Below are 26,224 nucleotides of genomic sequence, written 5' to 3'. Positions count from 1 at the left end.
GCAACGCCAATGAGCACATCAAGCGCAGATAGCTTTCGTTTTGTATATCCTGGATCAGCTGAGCTAATCCACATTCATTTTTTCTTTTACTTGCCTTGTTTTCCCTGCTAATTTTTTATCGTTTAGATTCTTTTCATTTAGATTTTTTAAATTGTTTTTTGGGGGAAAGCAAGTGGCGCAGTATTTGTCTCATCATTTATTTCCGCTGACCAAACTCAGGTGCTTCAGTATCGATGGCAGATGCCGGTGCTAGCAAAAAATATTTTCCTTCCTTTTTACTATTATTTTAATAAGAAAAACCACTACCACCTCCACAGCACACACCATCGACTTTGGGGAGAAAGGCGCATAACTGACTCCCTGGGGCAATAGCGCTTTCTGGTGCATGGAGGTGGTGTCCACCAGCAAAAAAAAATTACCTGTGGTTTAACTACTGCTTAACCTCGTTAGAAAGCGAAAGCTGCGGTGTGTCGGGCAAGTGGACGTGGCTTGGCGTCTGTAACATTGAGTGCGTTCCGCATACTGGATAGGCAGCGCGCCCACACTGCCAAGTGGCAGTTAAATTAATGGTTGATCGCAAGAGGTTGCTCACCCAATGAACGCTTCGGCCTACAGTATATTCCCCCCGGGCTGGCGTCACAACGGCAGTTTCCATCGCGCGACATCACGCTATTGTCCCGTGACTATTCTACCGCCACCTACCGGCGAATCGAAAGGTAAAATGTCAAGTGATGCGACACCATGGTGGACCACATTGGTAGGGCGTTTAGCCACACTTGACCTCTGGCTCACCTGAAGGTCAACCAGCAACGCACGGCGAAATCGGCTTTGCCTAGCCTACTGAAGCTTTCGCTTCAAAACCGTGCTTTCGTACAATATTTGCACTTAGCAATGCTAAACCGCCAGGCATTTCTTGTATATTAGCTCAAGCAATAAACGTATTTTATTAATGCGAATGCATTTAATGGCTCATCGGCAATGAAACCCGTTGTCTGCGTTGACCAGCAGCAGTGGTCTAAAAAATCTCGGATGACGTCACCGTGGTATAAAAAAAAAAAATTCTTCACAAGGTGCGGGGAATTGAACTCAAAACTTTCCGATTACAGGGTGAGCACGCAACCAAACTACGATATATTTTTCCTTCTTGGCCTGCACAGTATATGGCGAAGCAGGATGGCTGTACGACACTGCGATGAAGAGGCGTGGTCTGTTTGAGATTAGTTCAAAGAAAACATATTTAAGCTGCGTGAAGTGTACAAGGAGCTATTTATTTATTCTTTTTGATTTATTTAAGCATACTGTAAGCCTAATTAGGCTCTTACAGGAGTAGAAAAAATAATGGGACAGTTGTACAAAACAATAGCACATGCAGTATAACATACACAAGATATAAAAGATACGCACTGCAGTAGGATAGACCATAGCAGGGAGGCTGGTAACAAATATAGAGAGCGGTAAGAGACTATCAACTGTCAAAGGACATGCGCATTGCCATACACGTTCATTTGGATGCATCTAAAACATTGGAAAGAAGAATGACGAAACCACGAAGAGATATAATCAGGTCAACATGGTAGTCGAAAGGCACAAGTAATAAAAGAATAATATTAAACGGACCACTCGCGGTGACTATAGCTAGAGGCATCGTAGGAGTTTTTTTTCATTGTAAATCCTGTTTTTCAAAGAATGACTCTACATTTCAAAAATACATCAATAGAGGCGGCGTCCATGAATTCGTGAGGCAGATTATTCCATTCTTCAATGGCTAACGGAAAAAATGTGAATTTATATGTGTTGCTTCGGGCTGGGATGGGTCTGATGCACTTTTCATGGTTTAATCGCTTTGAACGATGATAAGGTGCCACGATGTGCTGATTTTTATCAATTCTTATACGATCGTTGTAAAGAATAAAAAGAAAGTTCATCGAAGCTACGCGTCGCCGACAAGCAAGGGTAAGGATACACGCTTTAGCTCGCAGGTAAGATACGTTATCATGGCGTGAGTAGCAGGAATAAACAAACCGAAGGGCGTTATTATGAATTTTTTTTAGTTGTTCGTTGAGGTATAACTGATGGGGCTCCAAATGATGGTGCCGTACTCAAGGATGGACCTTATGAGGGTGTCATAGGCTGCTTGCTTTACATGAGGAGGAGCTGCCGGCAGTTTTCTATGGAGGAGGCCGGGCTGTTTGAATGCTTTTGCACACCCGTTGGTTATATGAGTGTTCCAGCTTAGCTTATGGATAAATGTAACGCCAAAATGTTGCACCGTACCCACTCTCATTATGTTAGATCCTGATCAATTGTAAGGATATACAAGAGACACTTTTTTATAAGCAAGTTAAATTCAAGACGTTTTCTTGATATTAATTTCCATTCCACATGTTTCGCACCACCTGGAAATGTTATTTACAGAAGAATTTAATTTCCACGGTACGTCCGGTGTACGTACCGTGCTGTACAGAACGAAGTCGTCAGCGAAGAGCCTTATTGTTATTCCAGACTCAGCACAGGCATCGATATCGTTGATATATATTAGGAAAAGGATCGGTCCCAAGACAGATTCCCGTGGGACCCCGGAGAAAACGTTCAGTCGTTCGGATTGTGCATTATTAATTTCAACATATTGCGTGCCACCTGTGAGGTAAGATTTTATCCATGTAATTACTTTTGAATTAATGCCAATAGTACGGAGCTTGTCGATTAATTTAGAATGTAGGACACGATCAAATGCTTTCCTAAAGTCAATCAGAATGGCATTTGCTTGAAGCTGGGAATCGATCACTTGTGCAAAATCATTTATTTCTAGCAGCTGAGCGATTTTTGAGTCCTTTTTTTAAGCAGTGTTGTCTGCTGTAAATTAAGTTATTTTCTGCCAGATACGTTGTGATGGATTAGTTCATTATATGCTCCATTAGCTTGCTGCTGCAGCTAGTTAATGAAATTGGTTTATACATATCTACAGATAGTCTGCTGCCGCTTTTGTGAATTGGAATAACCTTTGCACATAGCCACTCGTACGGAAGGGCCCCTATTTCTAGGGAAAGTGTAAAGATTTCGTGCAAAAACGGGGCCAATTGTTCCGCGCATCGCTTCAGAAATGTATTTGAGATGTTGTCTGGACCTGAACACTGTTTGACATCAATCTGCAAAAGCAAGGTCACTATACCTGTCTCGGTAATCACGATATCCGGCATCAGTGATTGTGGCTCACTTATGGTAGCGCTTGTTGCAAGCTCACAAGTAAATACAGACTGTAAATGTGGATGTAGATAATTTGCCATAGTATGGGGGCCTGTAACTACCATACCGTCTATTTCCATTTGTGATACATGGGGCTGAGGGCTCGATAAATACCACGAGAGCTTTTCTGGATCACGAATAATAAAATTAGATAAAGTTGTTGGGGTGAACATTTCTTGCGCGGTCTTAATTTCTAATTTTACTTTGCTCGCAAGTTTGCTTATCTGAAAGCTATTTCCTTTCCTGCGCATTCACTGTAGTCTTCGTTTCAGATGAATGATGGTACGTGTAATCCAGGGGGTTTTCCTTTTTGTTCATTTTATCTTTTTAGGTACAAATTTTGCCTCACGCTGTGTTATGGCTGCTTTTACCTGTAGCCACAGGTAATTTACACTGCCGGAATCTGCACAAGACAAACTGCCGAGGATTGTTTCTAGATGATCTATAATGTCCGCATCGTCTGCCCTGCTGTAGTCTTTAATAGGGATGAAAGAGTTACTGTTATTACGGTCAGCGTGGTGGCGCAGATGAGGGAAAATGAGGAAAAGGCTAGATCTAGTGCGGAAATAGCCTTTCCTTGGAAACGCGTTGGCTCATTTACTACTTGAGATAGCGAAAAACTAAAGATTATATCCAAAAGCTTTTCGCAGTTATTTATTTCGTTTGCGATTGCTAAGTTTGTCCAGTCGATACCTGGCAAATTGAAATCGCCTGTGACAATAAATTTTGCACGAGCGTTAAATTTGCTATGAAGGAAGTCGTGCACCTGAGGAAGGTAATCAATTGGTGCATTCGGTCGCCTGTATATACCGCCCACTAGAACCAAGTCGGCCTTAATGTTGACGGTGCACCAGACACTTCCATGGTTTGGTATGCCGTATTCTTTCTGGAAAATGAGGTCCTGTTTTATTGCAATGGCTACACCGCCTCCTCACCCATCGCGGTCTGAGCGGATCAAGGCGTAAGAGCTGGGAACTATTTCTGAATCGTGTATATCAGAATGTAGCCAGGTCTCTGTAATTACAACTACATCCGGCGAGTACAGCAACCACAGTTCTTCAAAATTTTCGGTTTTGTTAACGATACCTTTAGCATTAAAACATGGCAGTGTAAACGGTGCTGAAGCCTGTGGTCAGTCGCTGCTACCTGCGGCACTTTCGGCTGGCGCACGCTCGGCATGCTTTAGCTGCACTCGCTTGTTTTCTCTTTTATCCCACATGTACAAGTCGTCGTTTATCTTCAGTTTATTAAAGACCAGAGCTACCTCATCACTGTTGTTTCGATTTATCTTGTATGATTGCCATAGCTTCTTGCGTACTTCACGAACTGGTACGGAATAGTCCTCGGCGATTGACCAGTCGCTATCTTTCAGTTTAAGCAGTTTTGAAAGATTTTTATTTTTCCGAGATAGATAGATAGTTAGGTGGGTAGGTAGGTGGGTAGAAAGATAGATGGATAGATAGATTGAAAGATAGATGGATAGATGGATAGATAGATAGATAGATAAATATAGATAGATAGATAGATAGATAGATAGATAGATAGATAGATAGATAGATAGATAGATAGATAGATAGATAGATAGATAGATAGATAGATAGATAGATAGATAGATAGATAGATAGATAGATAGATAGATAGATAGATAGATAGATAGGTAAATAGCTGGGTAAATAGACAGATGGGTAAATAGCTGGGTAAATAGCTGGGTAAATAGACAGATGGGTAAATAGCTGGGTAAATAGACAGATGGGTAAATAGCTGGGTAAATAGACAGATGGGTAAATAGCTGGGTAAAAAGACAGATGGGTAAATAGCTGGGTAAATAGACAGATGGGTAGATAGCTGGGTAAATAGACAGATGGGTAGATAGCTGGGTAAATAGACAGATGGGTAAATAGACAGATGGGTAGATAGACAGATGGGTAAATAGACAGATGGGTAGATAGACAGATGGGTAAATAGACAGATGGGTAGATAGACAGATGGGTAAATAGACAGATGGGTAGATAGACAGATGGGTAAACAGACAGATGGGTAGATAGACAGATGGGTAGATAGACAGATGGGTAGATGGATAGGTGGGTAGATAGATGGGTAGATGGGTAGATAGATGGGTAGATGGGTAGATGGATAGATGGGTAGATGGGTAGATGGATAGATGGATAGATGGGTAGATGGATAGATGGGTAGATGGGTAGATGGATAGATGGGTAGATGGATAGATGGGTAGATGGGTAGATGGGTAGATGGGTAGATGGGTAGATGGGTAGATAGATAGATAGATAGATAGATAGATAGATAGGTAAATAGCTGGGTAAATAGACAGATGGGTAAATAGCTGGGTAAATAGACAGATGGGTAAATAGCTGGGTAAATAGACAGATGGGTAAATAGCTGGGTAAAAAGACAGATGGGTAGATAGCTGGGTAAATAGACAGATGGGTAGATAGCTGGGTAAATAGACAGATGGGTAGATAGCTGGGTAGATAGACAGATGGGTAAATAGACAGATGGGTAGATAGACAGATGGGTAAATAGACAGATGGGTAGATAGACAGATGGGTAAATAGACAGATGGGTAGATAGACAGATGGGTAGATGGATAGATGGGTAGATAGACAGATGGGTAGATAGACAGATGGGTAGATGGATAGATGGGTAGATAGATGGGTAGATGGGTAGATAGATGGGTAGATGGGTAGATGGATGGGTAGATGGGTAGATGGATAGATGGGTAGATGGGTAGATGGGTAGATGGATAGATGGGTAGATGGATAGATGGGTAGATGGGTAGATGGGTAGATGGGTAGATGGGTAGATGGGTAGATAGATAGATGGGTAGATAGATAGATGGGTAGATAGATAGATGGGTAGATAGATAGATAGATAGATAGATATAGAGATGGATGGATGGATGGGTGGGTGGATGGATGGATGGATGGATAGATGTATAGGTGGGTGGATGGATGGATGGATGGATGGATGGGTGGATGGATGGATAGGTGGGTGGGTAGATGGATAGATGGATAGATAGGTGGGTAGGTGGGTGGGTAGATGGATGGGTAGGTGGGTGGGTAGATGGATAGATAGGTGGGTAGGTGGGTGGGTAGATGGATAGATAGGTGGGTAGGTGGGTGGGTAGATGGATAGATAGGTGGGTAGGTGGGTGGGTAGATGGATAGATAGGTGGGTAGGTGGGTGGGTAGATGGATAGATAGGTGGGTAGGTGGGTGGGTAGATGGATAGATAGGTGGGTAGGTGGGTGGGTAGATGGATAGATAGGTGGGTAGGTGGGTGGGTAGATGGATAGATAGGTGGGTAGGTGGGTGGGTAGATGGATAGATAGGTGGGTAGGTGGGTGGGTAGATGGATAGATGGATGGAAAGGCAGGGATGTTAACCAGAAATGGGTTCCGGTTGGCTACCCTGCACTGGGGAAGAGGAATTAGGGGACCAAAAGGAGGAAGAGAGAAGGGGAAAAATGCATAACACACACACGCGCAACGCTGTCACAATTTGGTACTCAATCCAGTCGCTCTCAAGTAGGAAAAGAGTGCCTCGTACGCAGTCGACCGCTGTGGCTTCGGACCGAGGATCTTTTGCTCTGTTAATGGGCGAGGATCGAGGCGGTCCAGGGCATAACACAGTGTATGTCTTGCACTCGCAAATGCAGGGCACTCACAGAGAAGATGAGCGATGGTCTCCTCACAGCCACAACTTTCACAGGCAGGGCTGTCGGCCATCTCCATCCGGAAAGCATAGTGGTTGGTAAAAGCAACACCGATTCATAAACGGCATAACAATGTTGCTTCGCGACGTGCTAAATTACGTGGAAGACGAAGGCGCAGTCTAGGGTCCAGTGCCTTGAGGCGGAGGTTCCAAAACTCTCCCGTGTTCCACGCTGAAAGTGTGAGCTCCAGCGCCAAAGGGCGAAGCCCACACGCAGCGTCAGGTCTTGTTATTGGGATCCTCACTGGAAGTCCGTCGTTGTGAGCAGAACACTCAGCCGCATCGACCTGGTGATTACCGTTAATACCAAAGTGTCCTGGCAGCCATTGAAAAATGATGTCATGACCTTTCGATACGGTGCCGTGGTGCAGTAGACGGATCTCAGCAACAAGTTGTTCCTGCGACCCGCGGCGTGGCGCAGCTTGCAGGGCTTGAAGGGCTGCTTTAGAGTCGGTAAAAACCGTCCAGTCATGTGGAGGTTCTTGACTGATGAACTCTACCACAGCCCGTAAGGCTGCGAGTTCCGCACCAATTGAAGATGTTGGATAGGTCGTCTTCACTTCTATGAAGATGGTTCTGGCCGGTATCAACACCGACCCCGCAGAACTGGTCGATTGAACTGATTCATCTGTGTAAATATGTATGCGGTGACTGGGGTAAGAATGCAGGTGGTTCAATGTCAGTTGTTTGAGAGCGGGCAGTGATACACCAGCTTTCTTCGCAATGCCAGGAATATAGAGGTGAACCCGAGGTTCATGAGGACTCCTAAGGGTGAGCACGGTCTTGACGCAGGGGTGAACTCCGATGTAAGATATGCGCGATGGTCTTCAATGACTTTGGCGAATGCAGTACGTGGCCTAATTATTGGGATTGTTGCAAGGTGATGACAGGGAACCCGTATGAGGTGCCGAATATGTGTTCTCATGGTGTCAACAGCAATGTATGTAGTAACAGGTTGTTCACTGGCAACAAGAACAGTTGCTGCTGTTGATGAACATTTAGGTAGTCCAAGGCAGATACGTATAGCTTGCGCTTCCACACTTTCAAGAGCCCTGATATTTGTCTTTCTAATGAAACTGAATATTGGAAGACTGTACCGCATGTAGCCCAGAAATAAGGAACGGTACAGTTGTAGCATCGAGCGCACTGATACGCTCCATGACTTTCCCCCGAGGAAGGAAAGGACGTGGACAATCGCAATTAGTCTTTCTCATTCGTAGATATGTGGACTCCACGAGAGGGTTTTGTCAATGACAACACCAAGGGATCTGTGGCTTCTCTTATAGGGAATGGCTTCGTCATTGATGCGAATGGTGTAATGTGACATTATTTTGCGTGTGAACGCCACAAGTGAACACTTTTCGGTCGAAATGTTCAGGCTCCGCAAGCTAAGATAAGATGTCAATATCGATGCCGCATTTTGAAGTCTTGCACGAACTTGAGGATGGGTCACACCTGATGCTCAAATACAAATATCATCTGCATATATATCATCGGCAATACGCCGACCAGGCCGATGAGAGCAAGGTTGAAGAGAACTGGGCTCAGCACTCCACCCTGAGGGACTCCGCGCGAATTTCGGTGCAAAGACTTTGGTCCGTCTGCAGTCAGGACAAAAAACGACCTCTCAGATAATTAGCTGCGTATCCAGCTGAACGTGCGGCCTCCGATCTCAGCAGCTTCTATTGCGTCCAAAATGGCCTGATGCGAGAAGTCGTTTAATCTAGGTATGACAGGCCGTGCACGATCTGCGTTACTTTTTCCCAGCCGGTGGATACGCTCGATAGATGTGACTTCAATGCTTAGAGCGCCTTTGAATATGCCATTCTTGACCCGTTTTCGTAGTTCCTCAGTGTTTTCGCCTTCGTGTTATCCTATGCCAAAAATGATAATGTTGTTGCTGCGACTTCTGTATTCCAAATCATCAAGTCTGCTGTTCATTTGTTCTAACTGCTTGCGCGTGACAGTAAGGCTTCCTCGCATTTTTATACCTTTTCATTGTAGAGCTGAAGGGAGGCAAGACTCGTTTCTATTTCGCAAAGCCGGCTTTGCACACTTTGCCGACCTGTTTCTAAGAGATTCTGGGAAGCCTTATGGATGTGACAGTATGAAGAATTTGTTCCATTTGATCGGCATTTGGACCATGGTTTTCCTCAACGTCGCCACTATGTTTTAACAGCAAACAAATAACGCGCAACGATTCTGTCACGCATTTACAAACAAGGCCAGGGCTCGGCAGCACCACCAGACAAGCACAATTGCTTCTTAGAGAATCATGAGAAGGTCGTTTTTCATCAACCTGTACGAAGCAAGGCACGAAGTTTAGCATCGTGCTCCGGGCGACGCTGCTGAAGTTATCGAGTTGATGGGAGAGTTGTGTACCTTGAAACAGTTATGATTTTCTCACGTGAGTAAAACGCATGTCCGCTCTTGACATTTGAGAGTGCAGCGCAGAGCATATGTTTTTGATCGGTTGCAAACTGTAAAACAGACAATAAAGACAAAAAAAAAACTGGGCCACAAAACCCCGTTGCTACTTGGCGTGCAAAGGTGGACCAAATACGTGCGCTGCCTTACGACTACATCCCAATGAGTAGGCGTGTAATTAGAAAGGAAGAAAAAATAAAAAGAATTAAAAATAAAAAGAAATAGAAAAATAAAAAGCAGCGCTTTCGCACTTAAAGCATGTAAGTAGCGTGATGTGCTCTCCGTAATTTTTTTTAGGTTCGTCGCATCGTTAGTGAGTTAAAAGAAAGGTTGTTACATTATTCCCCAGGCGCATTTTTTTATTAATCATGTTTTGATGCTTCAGCTTGCAGTTAGTCACACCACAAGGAAAGTTTTGAACAATGCCTGCGCAAAACTATTCTTTGCTGTCTTGCATTTAAAAATGAGCTAACTGGGTTTTTAGAAGCGTGCACAGACTAATATCAATTAGGAAAGTTGTCCCAAATAAGGTTTGAGCGCAGTGCCTCAGGGCTGTGGCTTGGACAGAAAGTGCCGCAAAGTTGACACTTTCTCTCAAACACGAGTTGGATAGCTCAGCTTGGGAAGTGTTCGTGTACTTCTTTATGAAGTGCCAAATACTCCGCTTCTTTTTCTAACGCCGCATATTCTTTAACATCTTCATTTAATGGTATACGATGTGGTTCCCGCTGAGAGTCGGCATATAAAAGTTTTGTAGCGAAGTATTGAATTACTTCAAACTCAAATGTCGGCACCAAGCGGACTCTATACAAAAAATGCCATTGCATTGTGGAAGTAAGATCTCGTAGGCCAGCGATGCATGATATGAAAACTGATCTAGTCACGGTGACTAATGACTTTTTTTTGCACGGGTGTCAAGGAGAATTGCGCTACCAGCTCAGCGACAGTGACAGCACCCACGTCTTGACGGAGCCAGCCTATGCTGAAAAGACTACCAAGGCAGCAGCTTCTCTGCAAATAAAAGTAAGTTGAAGTAATTCCGAGTAACACCTTCCGATATACATGAATATGCATGAAAGTTTGTCTAACTGTATAATGCAGGAAAAGATGGGGTTCAGCTTTGCGTCTTTGGTCTGGTGTTTTATTATGCTTTTATTGTTATTTAAATTGAAAACCATGTAGGGGCCTTTTTCTTACAGTCATCAGGCCTGGAATTTAATGGCACTACAACAAGTCTTGATTTGGTGTCTGAAGGTCCGTAGTACCGCTGCATCCACTTGTACCGCATAGAGGCTTCCCAACTGCGGCAGCGTAAACCGAGAGAGCCGGCTGTGATGCACGAACATGTTATGCACACCGTTTCGACATTTGATTTGTTGAGTACTCGACAGAGGGTGTTGTTGTTTAGGTGGACGTGCCGGCTCCGACACGGAACGTCACATACGAGGGGCCCCGGCGCCGATATCGTATCCCAGCAGGCTTAGACGGGCCGCTGTTCGTTGGCCTAAATAAATTGTATTCAGAGCTTCGACAGCTCTTGTTCCATGTGCTTCTTGCCTGGCCGGCTCTGCCCGACGCCAGAAGGAGGCACAGCATAAACTCCAACCAGATTAATGTGCACTTCGTCACGCGAGCTGGCCAACTCTTCCCCCTTTCTTGCTCTTCCTTTGGTAACGGCCGCTACCTAAATTGCTATAAACTGTACCAACCAGTACCGAAAAAAAATTACGCAGATTATAAAGGACCACTGAGTATGAATCAGTGGCCTGATTTCTCATTTCATTTGGACACAATCGCCGCTGATAAATGAAATCCTTCAGTGATGCAATGATTTTGTATTTTCTAAACATGATCTCAATAGTTGACATAGAAGACGTAGTTACTTCCCGTTCATCGAGTCCAACCGGTGCTTATGTGCAAGCTAAATACGCTGGTAGGAGAAATTTGCGCGTTCCAAATATCTCTTAAGAGCGCGTAGATTAACACATAAATGGGCGCCAACTGGAATTCGCTTAGCACATTTGAACTTGAGGCAGGTCGTGCCGTCTACTGCGTGCAATCGTAGAAAAGCTGGCTCAAGAGCAGGCTGTTGAGTTCTGTAGATGTACAGAGAGATGCAGAGACTGAGGAAAGAAAATGCATGGAGGCTTACCAGGCAGTGACCAATTGATTACCCTTCACGTTGGGAAGATGATATTGAGAGCGAAAGAAAGAGGTAATGAAAGGCCCGTTCACTTGGTAGCATGGAATGTTTTCTTCTTGTCATTTTATCAGGAACAACCCCAATGTGAATATAAGGACGCCCAATGTGAATCTACGGTCTTCCACTGAATCCTGTGTCTCTTAAGCATTTCAGTAACACCTTGAAGGCGTTATTCATGCGAGGAAAAAAGTCCGGAGTCTACGGAGGTAATGAGGAGAGCATAAAGCTGGCGTGTTAATCAAATGGCCAACGTTGTTAAATTACCCGAGAACACTTCTAGCGTGACACAAGTATTATGGTCAGACATTTTAAAGAGACCGAGCTTTCAGTGTCACTGTGGCCGCGCCCCGCTATGTCCTTGGGCCCTTACCGACGATTCAACCCAGGCTCACCGCAGCGGTGGCCTAGTGATTTGAGCACCCGCCTCGCATACGGGAGGTGCGAGGTTCGATCCCCAGTGCCACCGGGTACCCACCCGTGATACAATGGGCACAAACCTTCCCCTGCCTTGTGCTCGGCTTTTTAGGGTGAAATGCTTGGGAAATGGATCTTTGACTCCACCTTGTGAAGTGAAAACTACGTTGTGCCATGGCGCTCTTTGGCCGAAGCTGCCCTTGCGTCATAAAAATTCATCTTCATCATCATCAACACAGGTTCAAGGCTCGCCGAAAAAAACTGACTCTTAATTGATAGGTGAAAGAAGATTAGGTTTGTATTTGCAGCGATTTTAACAAACCGGGTCGAGCAAATCTTGAAGCTCGAGAGTCGACAGGAGAGACTCACCTGAGCACGTATCAGCTAAGGTGTGTCTGGTATCAACTCGCTTCTGCGCCATATATGAAACACATGGCGGCTCATGAGCGCCTCGTATAAACACATGCTTGTTTCGTGAAACACGCGGAAAAGTAGTGGCCCATCGTCACATGGTTCCCTGCGAGTTTACATGTTTTTTTAGGTTTGTTTGGAAAGTAGGCAGGTCTTCTCTTCTCCGTTGAACAGTTTGGAGGCTATGAAACACATAACGCCAGGCTTTTGCGGCAGAGCTACACGTGAGGCAAGAAATACGTGCAGCATGAGAACGCGACCAAACGACGGCAGTGTAAAAATTACGTTATTAGAAAATTTTTTATGCTTTTCACAACGCAAAATTATATTCGCGATATCAGTGGCACATCCTTATAGCCTACAAGAAAATTTCAGCACTTCAGAGACAACAGACTAGCGGCCGCAACCTTTAGAGTTACCAGGTCGGACCCTGAAAGCGGAACAATAGTGAGACTTCTCATAAAAAACAGTGCACAAATCTTGTATGGAAGTCATGGTGTTGCGAAGAATGATCTAATACTATGTGGATCCTACTAAAAGCGTTACTTGATTGTTGTCTGGAGAACATGCCAAAAGTATACACCCCCTCGCAGCAATTTAAAAAAAGGGCGACCTATACTTTCAGGTTGCCTACACTTCGCGATAGGAAATCGCATATCGAAACATAGCGATATAAAATGACGACGGGCGTCAACACGACTCCATTATGCTGACAGACCTGCACTCTTTGTAGTGCTCACGCTGGGCCAGTTTGAATTGTGTTCCCGACGAGGGGCTGGCGCAGCTGCATTTTTGTGTAAGTATGACATGATTTATTGAAGAGCAGAAAGAACTAATTTGTGTCCGCGGCAGTGGCTGTCTTCAGTGGAACCCTTGACAGAGCGGAGATAACCTTAAAAAGATAATACCGGGATAAAGGAAAAATTGTGGTGTAGTTATTTAGTGCATTCAGCTCTAGGTCTGTAGGTTGCTTGTCTGGAGCTTAATGTTGGCATGGTTCTTTTTCCTACTAGTGTATCGCTTTTTCAATCCACCATTTTGTGTTATTATATTGTATCGCAGCTACTTTATAGCTCAGAAATTTTATTCCAGCTGAGATTTTCTTTCATCATAATCACCTATGTACAAGAAAAATATAACGAATACGAGCCAATTGGCCTATCTGGGAACATATGACACATCGATAATCCCGTATATATACAGGACACGTATGGCACGTATATATGAGATTTTTTTAATCTACATTTCTATTGGATTCTTACCTGTAAGGTAATAAGCACCGCTATATTACAGAAATGAATATATCGGGACGACGAGAGACTGCCTGAATGAATGCCTAAAAGAACAAAATATTAATTTTTTCAAACATGTTTCGCGCCATCTTTTTAGAGTAACGAATCCTCTTCCATCCTTTGCGCAGGGGTTTCTCGCAACCGGACCCGCGGAAGGATTTGTGTCGACGGCTGCGTTTCGGGACCAGGATGAAGCCACCTTCCGAGAGGTTCCCGTTCAGGACCCTCGGAGTTGCGTGCTCTCCATCTGCTACACGTCGGGCACAACAGGCCTTCCCAAGGGTGTCGTTTCCACCCACTACGGCTTCCTGGCCAACATCGCCACTGAAGGGTGAGCTTGCCGTCACTACTGGACCGCTCGTGGGGCAGCAAGGCAGCGTGTATTTTTACTAATGGTGGGTGAAGAGGCGCAGAATGAAGTTTTAGAACCAACACAAACCACAGAGATACATTATCGTCTACAATTCCGCCTCCAACACCAACTATCACGAGAAAGTGAATGGCAAACTGGGTAAACGAGAAGGTAAACAAAGCAAAGTTGCGTAGAATTGTAGACGAAATTAAAGAATGAATACGATGATTCTGGCTGGCCTTAGATGCCCTTGCGCCATAAAAACCCAGCATCATCACGATGATTTTGGCGGTATTACAAGTGCATGCACTATAAGAGCACCTGAACCAAGCATGTTTCCGAAATATGAGAATGTTTGGGTTAAGCTCATTGGAAATTCTGTGATTAAGCATGTTAGCTCTAAACTTCGGCACTGAAACACTCCTTCATACTCATTGGAACTAAATGGTTCGAAAAAAAATTACAGGGACACCTAATGAGAAATGGTTTGCAGAGCGATATCATTGCAAGTTTTTGATGCCTTTACCGGAAGTGACATTGCTTCTTTCCAGCAAATGGGAACTATCAGATCTGTGACGTCACTTCCGTCCAGTAAATTGGGAATCTTATGACTGACGTCGCATTTTGGCCACATGAGGCTTCTAGTGCTACAGCATTAATATACTGCCGGAAGGTACGGTTCCAAACGGCGTGCTCAGACAAAACAGCACCCGTGTAAGCTCTAAATTACCTAAGTAGCTGTTCGCTCGCGCGCATATATCTAGCAGCCCTATGAACAGAATACAAGTTTTCTGAGCGCTTAGAATATGCCTTGACCATTTCTCTGCCTTTTTAACAGCCGCGAACACACGCATTACATGTATCACATAACGTATCCATACTCTTGTGGTACCAGATGAACGGAGACTCGGACGATGAACGGACGGAACAAGTGTATTAGACGAATGAAAAGGTCGTGGTCTCGGACAAAGAAAGATGTTCGTGGTCGTACCGAAAAGGCTGTTTGTTGAGAAGTCGAACTAGGCAGTTGAGAAATACTTCTTCCGGCTTTCCGTTAAACCGTCCGCTCTGAAAAAGAGCACTCTGGTCACTCGGTAACCTCAACTCTAAGAGTTAAGCTTCGGCCGTTAATTTGGTTCAGGAAGGTCAGCTTAGCGTGTTTGCACAGCTAAAACGCATAAGCCAATGGTTTCCTTCGGTGTTATGGTTCCTGAACGCAAAATCTGGCTACGTGGAGCTCCTAGCAACATACACAGCATGTGAAATCGTCTAAAATAACTGACCCTTTCCCCATCCCTAAGTCAGGAATTGTAATTGAGTTTCTGAAAAAATATAATCCGCGTTGTGGTTCAGCGTTCAGTACTGACCTTAAAGACAATCTATTCGCTTCCACATGAGCACGTTTTGAAATGTATTAATGAGCGTATTACGCATCACTATGATGACAATGCGTTCATCTCCCGCTTCAAGATTTCAGTTGATAGTGAGCACTTGTTCTGTCCTGTCTTCGTCTGTGCCTCCGTACTTTTGGTGTCACAACAGTATGGAGCGGTACCAACTCGCCCAAATTTCCACCCTTTTACAAGACGTAGCGGATCGCAATTCAATGAAAGACAATTGGAAAGTCTCGATCGAATTTACGGCGTCAAGTAGCACAATGCACAGATTTCTGCGATGGATGCTGCTTCGACTCCATCGAGAAAACTGTTCATTAAAATCACCAGACAAAGAGAGAGCGACATGCGTGGAGACAGTGATGCTACCTTCAAAACCGCAGTATCTGGAGTGCATAAGTATCGAGTGTTATTAAACATGAGCTGTGACTGTTGTCCCTCGAAAATACTAGGCGCAAATTTCCGCAGAAATTTCCGCAGGGTGGACTCGACTCTCACCGGCCTCCTGTCGACCCCCGGTACTTACCAAACAAAAGCCTGCACTTCTACATGAGGCCACCTCCGAGTGAAACCATGGAACAGTCTCTATGTGCTTGGGCAATAGTGGCAGGACAATGGTGGCGCCTTATCGCAAACCTTGGGGAGGGACCTAGTGCTAACTCACAAGATAACTCCGGACGCGCGGCGAGGAGAAAGTGATAAGGTTTGATGTTAACGGCTGTGAGCTCTAAACGTAAACCGAACAAAAACTCGCTACAGCGAGTACCGCAAAGTGGCTCTCAGCCGTACATACATTCACAAGCGCCTATATCTGTCTATAATTGATAAATTGCTGAAATTTACAAGGTGGAACAACTTCACAAGTGCATGCACCTCGCTGCAGGGTTTGCTGTTTGCTTGGCAGAATGTCAAGAAACACAATTTACAAAGGCAGAAGTACTCAAGCCAATCAGCGCGAAAGAATAGAGAAGAAATGGAAGGACGCCCAAAGTAGCCATAATCGAGGCTTTATAGAGGAAACCTATCACTTAGCGGAAGAGCTCTTTAACGTCCACAACTTAGCTCTGAGGGCTCCAGTAAAACTGGTCCACTGCTGCCTGCCGCGGGTGTACTACTGACGATGAGCCTACTACAGTGACTGCCAGTAGGGAGGTAGGAGTTGGAATCAGTGAAAAGAAGAGAGGGCGACTTTGTGCGAAAAAAAAAAATCACGACACCTGCACCTTTCGTTCGAGATTCGCCTTTGCTGCTATCAAGACCGACAATCGAAGCGGCACCCGCCGTGGTGGCTCAGTGGTTAGGGCGCTCCGCTACTGATCCAGAGTTCCGGGTTCGAACCCGACCGCGGCGGCCGCGTTTCGGTGGAGGCGAAACGCTAAAACCGCCGTGTGCTGTGCGATGTCAGTGCACGTTAGAGATCCCGGGCGGTCGAATTTTTTCCAGAGCCCTCCACTACGGCACCTATTTCTCCCTTTCGTCGCTCAGTCCCTCCTTTATCCCTTCACTTACGTCGTGGTTCAGGCGCTTGCAGAGATGTGAGGAAGATACTGCGCCATTTCCTTTCCCCAAAAGCCAATTTTCAACTAATTTTCACCCGCCGCGGTGGCTCAGTGGTTAGGGCGCTCAGCTACTGATCCGGAGTTCCCGGGTTCGAGCCCAACCGCGGCGGCTGCGTTTTTGTGGAGGCAAAACGCTAAGCCGCCCGTGTGCTGTGCGATGTCAGTGCACGTTTGTTAAAGATCCCCAGGTGGTCGAAATAATTCCGGAGCCCTCCACTGCAGCGCCTCTTTCTTCCTTTCTTCTTTCACTCCCTCCTTTATCCCTTCCCTTACGGCCCGGTTCAGGTGTCCAACGATATATGAGACAGATACTGCGCCATTTCCTTTCCCCCAAACCAATTATTATTATTATAAACCAATTTTCAATTATTCATTCGAGCACTACGTATAGGCTTCCATGCCATGTACGGTGTATCATTGGAGGCAATGGTTGCCACCAGCGGCGGCTTTAGTACAGCTCACTGTATGTGAATGAAAGGCAGGAGTGTGGCTGTGCTGAACTATAGTTGAGGTCACCGCTTATTTTAGTTCGAAAGCACTACTTCACTAGCAATTCTGAAAAAAAAAAAGCCGATGGGTGCCTCAAGCGTCCGCCTTTGACTCATGACTTCTGACCCTTGATTTTTGAGATGATATGACCTTGGCTGAATTTGAAAGCCGGTGAAGCTGAGTGTGCGCGGATGGAAGACAATCTTGACGTAGTCTCAGAATGGAATTGGCCCACCTCCAGCAACTGATTTGGCCCCCGCCCAAGTAATTTAGGTGGACGTACCACTCCCAATCATTTGAAAACTGTGTTGACACACGTTCGGAACCTACCTGGGACTACACTAGGATAGGGTTGACCCACCCCAAAAAGTTTGGTGGCCCACCCTCAAAATTTGAAAAGTGCATTGACCCACGTTCAGATCCATTCTTTGGCAAAATATTTTGTGCTTAGGAATGGTAAAGCGCCAGTGATTTTTGTCAAACAAAAAATGATGCTTCTTCGACGCATCTGCACACCGCAATCATGATTTCGTGTGTTTTCGCAGGCCCTGCTTGTGCTGGGAAGAAAGTGACGTGGTTCTCGTAGCATCCCCCATCACGCACGCGTCGGGGCTCGTCTTCATCACAGTCGGCGTTCTTCTGGGCGCTGCAGTTGTCATGGTGTCTCCCGGCGCTAATTTGGAACGAATCAGCCATTTGGTCTGCAAGTACAAGGTGTGAGCGTTTTCTCTAATTTTAAACATTTGCTTTAAGTGATTGCGTTTACGGTATTAGTAATACACTGAACTCTCCTATGTACAAGGCACTAAGACATTCCTTGAGAAAAAGACCTTCTAGAAAGTGATGATCTAGATGTTTTTTTTTACATGATCATTAGCATATGTGCGTAGCAAAGTGAGGTGAATTATTCTAGTTCTAAGTGTGTTGAAAAACAGTGCAGGTGTGCAGTGGTTTGCACGGCCGGGTGTAGATTTCTGATGCCTTGCATGGTCAGAAAAACTACACATTGCTCTGATGATTGGCTGAATTTGCGACGATAGCTTGAATCTCAATGGATAGTCAGATCGATTGGAAATTGGATAAAACGAAATGATTTGACATCACCCGGAGCATCACAGTGTGCGCACATAGGTGAGATGGCGCAGTGAATCTTCTGCATCCATACCTACGTATACTACCATCCATATTGAAGACACTTAACGCTTCCTCAGACGACGTTTCCCATCGCGTACTGTAAAGGCGCCCGAACTGATCTTCAATCAGTATCACAATCACAGTTTACAGTTTTTGCATGACACTGGCCTTACGGAACAGCAATAGAGACGCAGTGACTTCAATCGGGACTCAGGCAGAGCGATTGTCGACAGAACACTCTAAGCCAAATTACGCATGTGTATTTACGCCACCACCACCACCACCCCGCCTGTATGGACTGATAACAGCAGTCCAGTCACAATGATTCCACTTTCAGTAAAAATTGGGCTCCAATAAGCGAGAAAAGGTCAAAATATGAAATGTAGGCATTGCTATAACACAGCGAGTTTTGGGACTCTTACCTGCGGTGCGTCAACACAGTTTTCGCGGATCCGTGAGGCTACACTGCAGCGTCATTCAATTCCAGACTTTACAGTAATAATTATAAACATTATAAGAAAAGCTTAAAATTATAATTTCCTCAGCTATACATGCGTATTTTCAATCTGTGAAATTATTCGCTCAGAACCACAGCCGCATAGAACCATATCGCTAGTTTTATTTAGACTAATTATAAGAAAAGTTGCCTTCGTATTTTTCTGTTCTCCGCATTTCTCTTCAGGCATTAGATTTTCACGTCTAAATAGTTTACGGAGGCAGCCTCAACGATGTCAGTCAGTCCGGTTTGTAACAGAAAGGATCAACAGTATTCGTTTTAAAGGCGTGTACAAAATTTTTTTCTGAAGTACCACAATGGTCGGAAAAAGTAGCATATAATCAAAGGGAGTACGCGACGGATCAGGGGATCCTACTGCTTATTTAGAACATGCACGTTACACTGGAAACGCAGGGAAAAAATCGTTACTATTAACAAACTGGCCGCACGAAAATGTCGCAGTAGAGCAACCATTGCCACTGGTCTGAGAAACATAAGTTATTACTTGGAGAATCTTGCATAAAAAAGTGCACTATTGGGAAATCAAGGTTACCAAATTCGTGTGAAAAATAGAAATTAATGACGACTGTTTCACCCTCCCATTCCTAAAAATCCCACAATCAAAGATGTGGAAATTTGTGCAGAAAAAAGCGCATTAATGCGCAGAGAAAGCGCAATAATGGGTAAATTTGACACAATTATGAAAAGGTAATCCGACCTTTCACTAATTGAAGCATGGCAAGGTGCGCTAACGTTCATCCCGAGAGCATATTTTCTATGCTAACCGAACGCAAGAAGGTACCAGTGGTGCTCACAAAGAGATTATTGCAAGAGGTCGGTAATATAATGCAAACCGTCACTGGCATCTTCTCAGACACAAGGGCAGAACAAAATTGAAGGCCGTAAAACATATACATGCACTTAATATGATACTATGCAGCCTATTTATACGCGATTGCTTCCATCTAAATTGGCACATTTTCTGACTGTATGAAGAGGAGTATTAGTGATTGGAATAGATCAAACACATAATCAGAATTTACAAATGTGCCACGGGTTTTGTTAAGAGCTCTGCAGTGTCGAAAGAGAGAACTTTTATGAGCACCGGTAATATGACGTCCCCCCTCCCCCCTTACACGCCTGCATGCTCCACCAATGTATATTGACCTCCACTTCCCTCATTTTCTTTCAGTGACCTCTAATACGCTGTCGGAGCAGATAATAAATAGTCGATATTTATCTGATCCTTTCGACGTCTTCTTCATTGTGTATGTTTATAGGAAAAGGTGCTTTTAGAATGGCGTCATCAGCTCTCGTCTGTTCGCGCAAGCCGTACCCACAATTTTTGTCATCAGGCTTCCATAAACGTTCGAACGGAAAGAAACTGACGGAGGTACTATTTCTCACTTTGTGTGGCGCACTTTCCGACATCAGTGTTTGTTGCCCAGCACTTGCTTTCATTCAAGCCTAAAATATTTCCACGCAATTCCAGGTGACCACTCTGTCGGTTTTACCGGGACACCTGAGCTCGCTCGTGGCCGAAATGCAGAGGACACGCAAAAGTCTCGATGGCGTCCGCCGCATCAACCTTAGTGGTGGCGCGTTCCCGGAGACTGCCCGCAGAATAGCGCAGGCCATGTTCAATGACCTTAAGTGCGTACTGTACATGTACGCCATGACCGAGAGCATGGGCGTCCTTTGTTCGCCCTCCATCCATGCTGCCCAAGGGACGGACGTCGGCTTCCCCGCTCCGTGGTCGCAGATCAAGGTGGGAGCGCTTGAACTTATTTTCCATTATCTACTCTCGTTGGATTATATTAATAAAAGAGCGAAGACCGCCAAACCAACAGGAACAAATTGTAAAGCTATAAAAGCCGTACATAAGAGACGAAACATTTGTTCTCAACCAAATCCATTAACCAACAAGTTCAAATTAGTACTGCTAATTAAAGTAAACAATTACGATAAGCTCAATTTAACAACCGTGTTATTTTTATTTAAATACTTCTGTGTGTCTCATATGCAGCTAAAGCTAGTAATTTTTATTATTACGACAGCATTGGAAGACTCACGGAAAAAAAAAGCGTGGTGAGCGTCAAAAACACATGGCCTGGTTAATCACAAAACTGGCTGACCCGCCGCGGTGGCTCAGTGGTTAGGGCGCTCGGCTACTGGTCTGGAGTTCCCGGGTTCGAACTCGACCGCGGCGGCTGCGTTTTTATGGAGAGAAAACGCTAAGGCGCCCGTGTGCTGTGCGATGTCAGTGCACGTTAAAGATCCCCAGGTGGTCGAAATTATTCCGGAGCCCTCCACTACGGCACCTCTTTCTTCCTTTCTTCTTTCACTCCCTCCTTTATTCCTTCCCTTACGGCGCCGGTCAGGTATCCAACGATATGCGCCATTTCCTTTCCCCAAAAAGCAATTTTTATTATTATGATTGGTCAGAGCGCGATGACGCCACGGGGTCATCTGACAGGGCCATACGCTGACTGGTCAACGGAGTGTGGCGTCGTGAGACCACCGAGTGAGGTGGCTGATTTGGCAGGTGCGCTGGTCACATGACAGGGCCTAGCGCGGTGGCGGGCGTGGCGCGCAACTGGCGATGCGCTTGGTTGTGCGGGGACGCGTCCCGATAGCTCCGCATACGAAGATGATGTAGATTCAAAATAGACGCCGCGCGTGTCTACAGTAGAGGAAAATCCCCGCAAGCGGAGAGGACAATGGCGGTAGTACGTCGCTGAAAATGAAGCATCGGTGGATGCAGAGGCTCCGCGCATGCGTCGAGCAGCAATGACTGAGGAGGAGAACAGGCAGAGAGGACTGCAGACCTAAATGCTATCGCATTCTCAGCACACAATCTAATTAAGTGCCCCTAAATTTTAGAGCGCAGCTCCTGTGAGCCTGTTCGTGGGTTGAGCCGCGTCACCGTCGGTGTAACGGAGCAAGAGGAGAGTGAGGGTAGGGGAGAAGAGCGAGAGTGGTACGAGCGCGCTCTCCTTGCGACCGGCCGTGCCGAGCGAACGAAAGTACCGCCGCTCGCTAATAGACGGCGCCAAGAGTGGTGCGCGCCGTGGGTGCCGTCGTCCTTCACGACTGCATGAGCGAAGGCAGGGTGGGTAGGGCAACGGAGGGCTGTATGCAGCGGCATGCACACCAACGCGCTGCCTGCTCGCTGTCGCGCCCAGCTCAACTCATGCGGAGGAGGTAGCGTTGAGGCTGCCTCCATAAACTATTTAGACGCGAAAATCTAATGCCTTAAGAGAAATGCGGAGAACAGAGAAATACGAAGGTAACTGTCCTTATATTTAGTCTAAGCAAAACTAGCGACATGGTTCTATGCAGCTGTGGTTCTAAGGGAATAATTTCACAGATTGAAAATACGCATGTATAGGTGAGGAAATTATAATTTTAAGCTTTTTTTATAATGTTTATAATATTTATTGTAACGTTTGGAATTGAATGATGTTGCAGCGTAGCCTCACGGATCCGCGCAAACGGTGTTGAACGCACCGCAGGTTGCAGTTCCAAAACGCCCTGTGGTATAAGAATGCCTGCATTTCATATTTTGACCTTTTCTCGCTTATTGGAGCCCCTTTTTTACTGAAAGCGGCGTCTTTGTGATTGGACTGCGGCTATCTGTCCATACAGACGGGGTGGTGGTGGTATAAATGCACATGCGGAATTTCCCTTAGAGTGGCCTTTCGGCAATAGCTCCGCCTGAGTCACGATTAAAATCACAGCGTCTCTATTGCTGTTCTATAAGGCCAGTGTCCTGCAGAAACTGTAAACTGTGATCGTGACATTGATTGACGGTCAGTTCGGGCGCCTTTACAGTATACGCGATGGGAGAAACGTCGTCCGAGGAAGCGTTGTCTTCTCTATGGATGGTAGTATACGTCAGTGTGGATTCCAAGATCCACCGCGCCACATCACCTATGTGCGCACACTGGGATGCTATGGATGATGTAAAATCATGATGTAAAGTTGTACAGCCGGAAAAACCGGACTTGCCCAGGACCGCATAATACTCTGAATCGCTTCGTCAGAAGCGATCGCTCACAACAGTGTTGAACTTGACAATGGTTAGAGCGTACGAGCTTTGGGCCTAACTCTTCACTTGAGGACACGAACCACCTTTTGCAGGCTGAGTGTTCGAAACTGGGTTTGCCCCCAAGAGGGCGCAGCGGGGTTTGCGAAGCTTCCTCCAAGCACACACCTCTGAAGAAGCCGAGCGCCGGGCCGGGGTGACTTGCACCCATTTTTACGGGCAGCGAGGGCATGCGATCGCCCTCGCAGCCTCCCATCTCGACTCTAAATTCATCCTCACAGACTCTCGCGTTACGTGTCGTAACTTTAAGCTCGGTTGGATCACTCCACTTGCTCACCAAATTCTTCACCACAGTACTCGCGTCTGCGATCCAACTCATCGCTCAATCATATGGGTTCCCGGCCACCAAGGCATGCAGGTAACGAAGCCGCCCATGAGGCAGCCCGCGCACTCACTTACCGGGCACCAGGCGTTCCTTGGGAAAACCCTAACCCAGATCACAGCCCTCTTCTTTCCTTTAAAGATATTACTGAGCCCTATCGTGCCGAACACAGGCACTACCCGGTCCTTATGAAGGGGCTGGGTTGAATCTGGCGAACGAACTCTCATTAGGCTCTGTACAAATACCCCACTGTGCCCGGCGGTTCTCAAGTACTTTGACTCTTCTTTTGACGACCGCTGCTCATTCTGTGGGGAGGTGGCCGACACCTTTCACATGGTTTGGGCATGCAGGCAAATTACTTCTCTCCCCCCCCACCCCATCACCCCTTCCCTACCCGAGAGGACTGGGAGGCGGCTCTGTTCGGCTGCCAGGAACTATCGGCCCAACAGGCCCTGCTTCGGCGGACCTGCGCAGTGGTCAGGACCAACGGGGTCCCGGAATGAGGGACTCCACCTTGTATTGCAAGGGGCGAGACCCACTAGGGGCCTCTCCCCGACCACCTCTCTGTATATATAGATAAAGAAATGCTTTTCTCCACCCCCACCTCGATGTCGCACCGCGCTCCGCTCCGTTTGCGAGCTGTGCCGTGAAATGTGCTGCACGCGATGCATTTTCCGCGTCGGCCACGCCGCTCATAGCGTTCTCTTCCTAGTATAAACCATCTGCTTATGAACCAGGCTTGGGTGCAGCAGGTCAAACATACCTACATCCATATCTCCGACCATAAAGCGACCTTAATGAGAATCAATGACTGGGAGAGGAGTGTTACATGAAGAAAGGGCGTGCGTGGAGAATAAACAGTGCTTTGTGACTGTATATGAACATACGGCTCTAAAATTATTTGCCTCAATATATTGCTGAATCAATCCACCTACAGAGCCGTGCTCAAATTTCGCATCAGGGAGGATCGTAATCGTAGTTAGAATTTTTTGTTCCCAAGACAATGAAAGGAGCCTGACAGTTTTTTAAAGAGTTCCGCCACTTCGAAAGACGCACAGACCCCGGGGTTTCAAGCCATAAGGAAAAAAAAACAATGAGAACATGTACAGTTTGGATGCAGGACAGATTGTTAACTACAGGGCTGACAAAAAAAAAAGGTTTTGTGGCATTTTTTTTTGTGCGCACGGGCTTTAAGAAAATTTTTCTGCATTGAATTAGCATCTGAATATGTATTACTAGAATTACCTTTCACATCAAGAGTGATGTAAATGTCTCGCAGATCGTTGACATGGTGACGAGGCAAAAACTGGGGCCGAACCAGACGGGTGAAATATGCTTTCGCACACCCACGATGTTCAAAGAGTACCACAACAGGCCAAAGGAGACAGCGGGGATGTTTGACGAAGACGGCTGGTGCAAGTCAGGTGCGTTATGCATCTTCGAAAGGCGATGACATTGACCACTGAGTGTTGGATACTATACGTAGAGCTCTTCGAAGATTCATTTGTTTACTGGCTTAGTTGTTGTTGCTATCTCGACGCATAGCATTGCAATAAGTAATGTGAAATTTGGACATGAAGAAATAAGTTCAAAGCGTGAAGAAAAACACCAATTATATGTGATATTTAAAGTGCTAGAGAGCAAACTGTTCCAGTCTTGGACAGATCAAAGAAAAAAAAATACCGAAAGAGGTGACTGTTATAAGAAAATTCTCTGACCTTCAAGCCGCGGTCGAGTCGCTTGGATGTATTGTGCCTGGTTGTACTTTTTGCGGTGACCCGCCACGTTGGCTCAGTGGTTAGGGCGCTCGACTACTGATCCGGAGTTCGCGGGTTCGAACCCGACCGCCGCGGCTTCGTTTTTATGGAGGAAAAACGCTAAGGCGCCCGTGTGCTGAGCGATGGCAGTGCACGTTAAAGATCCCCAGGTGGTCGAAATTATTCCGGAGTCCTCCACTACGGCACCTTCTTCTTCCTTTGCTCTTTCACTCCCTCCCTTATCCTTTCCCTTACGGCGCGGTTCAGGTGTCCAACGATATATGAGACAGATACTGCGCCATTTCCTTTCCTCAAAAAACAATCATTGTTATTCTTATTATTATTAAGTGTTTTATGCCTATTCTAGAATGACGATGAAAGCAGCCTAAATAATTGAAAGTCTACGAAAATATAAGATATAAACTAAGAGCCTGATTGAACTTTTAAAGATTTTTTCTGCGTCGACCATTTTTTTTTTTGCAAAAAAGTGCGGCCATGTCTGCCATATTGCATCGCGCTTAATTTAATATATCTGAAAACATTGAACTGCGACCCAATGTCATCTTAATGTCAACTTAAAAAAACAGCGGTTGTTATCACTGATCCGCGGTCCGCGGCGTCCTGTATTACTCCGCCAGCAAATCACAACAGCAAACGAAATAACCTTCTTAAAATTTGAGTTTGTTTAACAGCCAGGTATAAGAATTCTAGAGCTTATATATTTCTTCTCATCAGCTTCTTTTTTAGGCAACAAAGATGCTATAACAGCGCAGTACTTTTTGTCAAGTGAGGAATTCTGGGCGGCGGGCCTGAATGTGGGCGTAGCTTCATTGCAGACTTAAATTGTATCCGACTATAGAAATATTTCTTTTAAGTAGGCTAAAAGACTGAA

At 45.6% G+C, this 26,224-nt stretch overlaps 1 protein-coding gene across 1 annotated transcript in view; it reads left to right on the top strand.

The window, feature by feature from the left end:
* LOC144099422 (uncharacterized) overlaps positions 1 to 26,224 on the top strand; it is an 89,876-nt gene that overhangs the window by 58,938 nt on the left and 4,714 nt on the right. The window contains exons 5-9 of the mRNA XM_077632716.1: positions 10,321 to 10,424; positions 13,850 to 14,052; positions 18,061 to 18,229; positions 20,638 to 20,913; positions 24,855 to 24,999. Coding sequence (XP_077488842.1) covers positions 10,321 to 10,424; positions 13,850 to 14,052; positions 18,061 to 18,229; positions 20,638 to 20,913; positions 24,855 to 24,999 — 897 coding nt within the window. The remainder of the gene's footprint in view (positions 1 to 10,320; positions 10,425 to 13,849; positions 14,053 to 18,060; positions 18,230 to 20,637; positions 20,914 to 24,854; positions 25,000 to 26,224) is intronic.

This window comes from Amblyomma americanum, chromosome 7 (assembly GCF_052857255.1).
Source record: "Amblyomma americanum isolate KBUSLIRL-KWMA chromosome 7, ASM5285725v1, whole genome shotgun sequence".
Classification (NCBI taxonomy): Eukaryota; Metazoa; Arthropoda; class Arachnida; order Ixodida; family Ixodidae; genus Amblyomma; species Amblyomma americanum.
Note: the sequence above shows the minus strand (reverse complement) of the source record. Positions and strands in the feature narration are given on the sequence as shown.